General features: G+C 39.3%; 1 protein-coding gene across 1 annotated transcript in view; it reads right to left on the bottom strand.

The window, feature by feature from the left end:
• Positions 1-931: 931 nt before the first annotated feature.
• Positions 932-5,476, bottom strand: part of TMEM242 (transmembrane protein 242) — a gene marked incomplete at both ends in the record, with an annotated part of 4,601 nt that continues 56 nt past the window's right edge. The window contains 3 exon segments of the mRNA XM_009071841.1: positions 932-1,040; positions 1,042-1,064; positions 5,434-5,476. The exon segment at positions 5,434-5,476 is cut by the window's right edge and continues 24 nt beyond it. Of these exon segments, the coding sequence (XP_009070089.1) occupies positions 932-1,040; positions 1,042-1,064; positions 5,434-5,476 (175 nt within the window).

Below are 5,476 nucleotides of genomic sequence, written 5' to 3'. Positions count from 1 at the left end.
GTAGTGCTGTTATGTTAAGACTCAAATACTGACCTGCAGGATACATCAACAGATTAGGTAAGAAGTGAGAACTTGAATAAAGGTACTAATGAGAACAGCACTGAGATGAAGTAGTATCTTCTTCCTCATTCTTTATACATTCTTTGCTGAATATATAAATAATTTGCCATGTAAGGTAAAGGAAGTCTATTCATTCCTAGTCCTTAAGAGGATGCAAATAGCTCTGAAAACTTACAGCTGCAGGGGACTTTTAAGTCATGGCTCATTACCAGGGGCAAACAAAAATGCTTACATGACGTTAGTGTTCACACTCAGCGCTGTCAAACACTGGAACACAATCAATTTACTACAGATAGACACAGCCTCTTGGGACATACAGATGCTTCCAGAGTTTCTTTGCCTTGACATGGCACGTCATGGACCACTGTTCTATTGTACATGAAACTCAATCTCCTGTCCCCTTGCCCCTTCTACAAAACAAGCTGGTTTCCTTTTTGTGTTTCTTATGTCCCCTGTGTCCTGATGCAAAAAATAGAACTTGGACAAATAAATGGATTGCTCTAAAAATAGGATTCAGGGGGTAGCCTTCAATTCAATAAGCAAAGGACAGAGAAAGTTTGCAGCTACTATTTTAGTCCCTAAATTAGAACACTGGCTCTTTTGTGAAGTATCTGAAACATCTGTGCAAATAAACATAAAGCAGGACAAAACTGTTCCTCCCCCAAATGGTCTCCTCCCACAACATTCCATTTTTTTACAGATGTAAGAACACCTTCCCTGTGTGCAGACATACTGGTTAGTCATTCTACATGGGGTGTATGTAGACACAATGACAGTGTAACTCTTAGGCTGAAGTAGTATAGAGGTGCCATCCCAAGATGCATTACCCAAGGAAAAATACGTAGCTGAGGGGATCATGCTTGCTACTCACACTGTGCACACCCAGAGCCTTCCAGATGGCAAAACTCAGCAATCCAACTCCACACCATGCATAGAGTGAGCCCCAGCCTAGGGCTCGTAAGGCCAGTGATGAACTGCTGTAATGCAGCTGTGGCAGTAATCCCCTAGAACCAAAAATAAAGACATCATGACAAAATGAACAATAACTGGAAAAAAATAAGAACTAAAAAAGTCAACTTGGTGATTTAGATTTTTTCCTGACCTGCCAGTTGTAATAGTGTGGCCACAGAAAACACAGCAGACCTGAAGAGCCAAGCAAGGGGCTGGATGAGCTGCCTTCCTACCAGGAACACCTTTCATGGCTGCCAGTGCCCCCTGGGGATGATTTTCATTGCCAAGTATGCTGGAGTCAGCTGTTTCATGGGCACGAGAATCCAACGCTCAGTTATCCCATCAGTCAAAACACAAAACTGAATCGAAACCTAATGGCAGTGATGTCTGAACAGAATCATTACACGTCATTGACTTTAGTATTTTTTTGTGAAGGGCAACTGTTGGCCTATAGGTCTTTCTAGAATCCTGAAATAGCACATTAGGAAACTGGAGGAACACGTGCAGCTTTCAGCTGGACACAGAGAGTGTATAACAGTGACCCAGGGACTAATTTCAAGCAGCTACAACTCTGAAGAAGCTCTGGAAACTATTTAAGAAAACTTTGTGAAGAGCAAACAACGCTGAACCCATCCCACTGCAGGCTTCATCAAGCAGCAACATAGAAAACGCTCTGCAGTCACCACACTTCCCATTTCTGTCAGAAACAAGAGTAGGTGGTTTTAACCACTTGTTAAGATACTGCTGCATAAATGTCTGCCATGAGACATGTCCTGAAAACACAAAACATTGTCACTTGGAAAAGCCACCTCAGGCCAAGAAGAATGGATCCTCAGCCATGATGGGGTGCCAACCACAATGAAACCTTCTCTGTCTCAGCACATAAATGCACATTGCAGCTGCCAAGGGCACAAGCCACACGCTGACTGACAACAGCTGGTGTGTACCACACGCTCACTGTTAGCCATAATGCCACTGGACTGCACCTCTTTGGTGTAGGACAGCTCCAATCTGTGTAGCCCACAACAGCAATAAGACAGACATAATTCTCTTGCTCATAGTGGTAATTGGCATTAAGAGGATTTTTTCCCCTCAAAGGATCACTGTTCAGCTCTTCATGTGGAAACAAAGATTTCAGATGGTAACTGTCCTACTTACTTACTATCTTGGAAAAAACCTCTAAATATTGCTCAGAGGTAACATAAATGAGACTTAAAGTATACAATTATATTCAATAAAGAACTATTTCATTGATAGTCTAAAATATTGAAAAGCAAAATTAACTTGTGGAAGAATCAAAAAAATTTCCTCCAAAACATGCCAAAGAACTGCACATTTTTATCCATCACAAAAAGTGGGGGGAAAAAAATCTTTTGTATTCTTGCTTTAAAAAGACTTGCATTTTTTTACATTTTTTAAATGCCTCTCTTTCTTCTTTGATATAATTAAACACATTTAGTGTCTACCACTATGGTCACTCAAATAGCACCAGCAGTCCTCCTCTTGAGTATGTATCGAAATGTTAAAATAATCCTCAGATAGTCCTCAGCATTAACACTTTCCCTTAGGATTTAGGTGCTTAGGTGCAGGCACAGCTACCTAAGGACAGAAACCCACTTGCACAGGGCACAAGCGAAATGGATCTTGACCCTTATATATTCCAATTTGGACATCCCAAAGTGGAAGCTCTTAACAAAAACAATGCTCTGCAAACATATACAAACAGCAGAGATCTCTAGTCACACTGTTATACCAGGTACCATCATTCCCTTCCCACAGATAATGAACTATTCTAACTTTTTAGTTAAGAGACTGCTTTGAGTAGATTTGAAATGCTGATGATTGTTTCTGATATTTTTCCTGCCTCCATAGTCTAACCATATATAATAACACACAGAAAAATATTCTCCGATTTGGAAGATGGGAAATGAACGGACAAAAATATCCTCTACACAGAATCTTTAAATAGGAGTCATTATCTGTGAAAATCGCTGGGAAAAAACCCACCCGAATACTATTTAAATGCCTGATTGCCCCAGAAAAATCATGGTAAATGGAAACAATTGATCTAGTTTTACTGACAGCAGTCAAATGGGGTTCAGTCCCAGGCTGATTCCTCAGGGTAATTAAGTACACAGATAAGAGTTTCTGTAAACAAGATGGTTTGTTACATGATTATTAGATATGCTGTTCAGAGCACCAAAAAAGCTGACTAATGAAACCCTAAACAATTAAAATAGGCAATAGCAGCAAGGGAGAAAAAGACTTCACCAACAAAAGAACATCTTTAAGATAACTGAGTTTTATTCACGAGCCTGTTATTCTATACACAGATTGTTTTCTCATCATTACTGCTTCTGTACTACTTCTTTAAAAACATTCTTTAATTTAAAAAATAAGCTTTTAAACTATACTTGAGTCCTTCCAAAACACAGGCCAGGAGAATACGGGGCAGAATTAGCTGATCTGTTTTTAGCTGAGCATTTAATTTTAACACCCCCTTCCCGAGTAATTTCTTACCTGAAGGTCTCTGCAGTGATTCTTCACTAAACAGGATTATGCAATCTCAGTTTCAAGTCAATTTGGGCACCAGTCCTACAAATGCTTACCTTTATTTTAATTCACTACCAGGAGGTACAGTAGGTGCAATTTCAGCTTTATCTCTTGCCAGCAACACTGGTACTACTCTATGAGAGTAGGATCTCATACTATTGCTTTCTGGAAGTCTGAAGACAGTCATGAAGCCACGATGCTATGATGCTACAGATTCCACTATAAACTGCCTTTTTTTTTCCCTCCCATATTTAAATCTGTCCCCGGCTGCATTATGTTTGCTTCCTGTTTCTACCTGACTTGCATGCCACCATTTGACTGACACAAAAACTGCCACAAGCCAGAAAAGACACTGAAAGAACAGATCTCACATTTGTTCCCAAACACTGAGCAACAATTCTCATTCCTTCAAACCTTCCCAGAAGCTTGTGCTAGTAGAGTCACTGCAGTCATGCAGTGAAGTGGATCAGGATTTGGACTAATACTAATGCAGGAAATAAAAGAGGCAAACCATAGAATTAACCGGTATCATCTGCCCAACCCAGTAGCACAATTATTGTGTGTATACAGGGATAGGAATGAATTGCCAGAAACTGGTAGAATTATGTCTTTCAACACCAATGCTGGCTGATGTTGGCTTAAAGCATCTGTCAAACTATGGCTTCACCTTAACATGGATAAAAATAATATTTAGGTATTGAGCATTTTAGGAGGATGCAATCATCTGTAGTTATTCAGTTATGCTTTTTTAATTATACATGATGTATTATTACAAGTTACTTGCAGTAACTAACTATAAATTTAAGTAAGAATGCTACTGCAAACCCTCCCTGGTACACACAGTTAAGCCATTCTCAAAATCTAGCCTTCCCTCTTTAAATTGCTCACCTACAAATACCTTGACAAAAATACATCTTTCCACCCTTTGCAGTATGTAGGCTGAGGGGCCAGGAATCACAGATTTTTACTAGCAAATTGTTGTAATTCACTTGCACGGATAGTAGCAGATACAGTTTTCAGGAAAAATCAAAATTGTATATATCACTTGGTGCCATTTCCAGCATATATATTCTCAGATGTCAATGCAATATCTGTCTCGATAAACTTCACATGGATAACAGGACAGATCAGCTAGCCAAGAATATTTAGAAGCTGGGAAAAACATAGTGCTCAGGAGAAAGGAAGTTTTTAAGAGCTTGGTAGAGATGAGACTGATCAATTTTAAGGGCCTATTTTTGACAATATTTTGGCAATAACAAAGCATCCTTCAATTGAATGTGCTGTGTTTCAGATTAAAATACCAACATGGTATAGCTGCTAGGTTTGCTTTGCAATTTTTTTCTACAGAAGGCACAAGTGGATCCTCTTAACGATTGCACAAGATCAGTTTAATTTTGGCCATCAACCACTACTCATTCTCATCAGTCATCTTACACAGTGGAATGGGAGAGCTTAAATTTTGACTAAATAATTCCACTTACATATTCCACAGCTTACAGGCTTTCTACCTCCTCATTCCCATCATTACTGCAGTTCCAGATTTGCTGTAGCACTGTGGGACCACATGGTGGATCACTGAGGTGATACAGGCTCATGTCTGGAGTGTGTCCACATCGCAGAATCAAAACAGACCATTAATTATATTCCATTATATAGCAGTACTATGCAGCAAAGTGTAAGCATTGCATATTTCAGCTAGTCTCAAGTACTGAAGTATTCAGCAGTGCCAACTCTGAATTGATTTTAAAATTAATCCTACCCCTACTGATTTCAGTAAGTCAAACTCCACATATATCACCATGTCTATGAAGCATTCAATGCATTATTTCCTACATATCACTAATGGAAAGTAGCTTAAAAGGAACAAACCTTACTGAACCAGTCTGGGTTCTTCTTTTTTGTCATGGCAAGA

Source organism: Acanthisitta chloris, unplaced genomic scaffold, assembly GCF_000695815.1.
Source record: "Acanthisitta chloris isolate BGI_N310 unplaced genomic scaffold, ASM69581v1 scaffold21183, whole genome shotgun sequence".
In the NCBI taxonomy this organism is placed as follows: domain Eukaryota; kingdom Metazoa; phylum Chordata; class Aves; order Passeriformes; family Acanthisittidae; genus Acanthisitta; species Acanthisitta chloris.
This window is presented reverse-complemented; position numbering and strand designations above follow the sequence as displayed.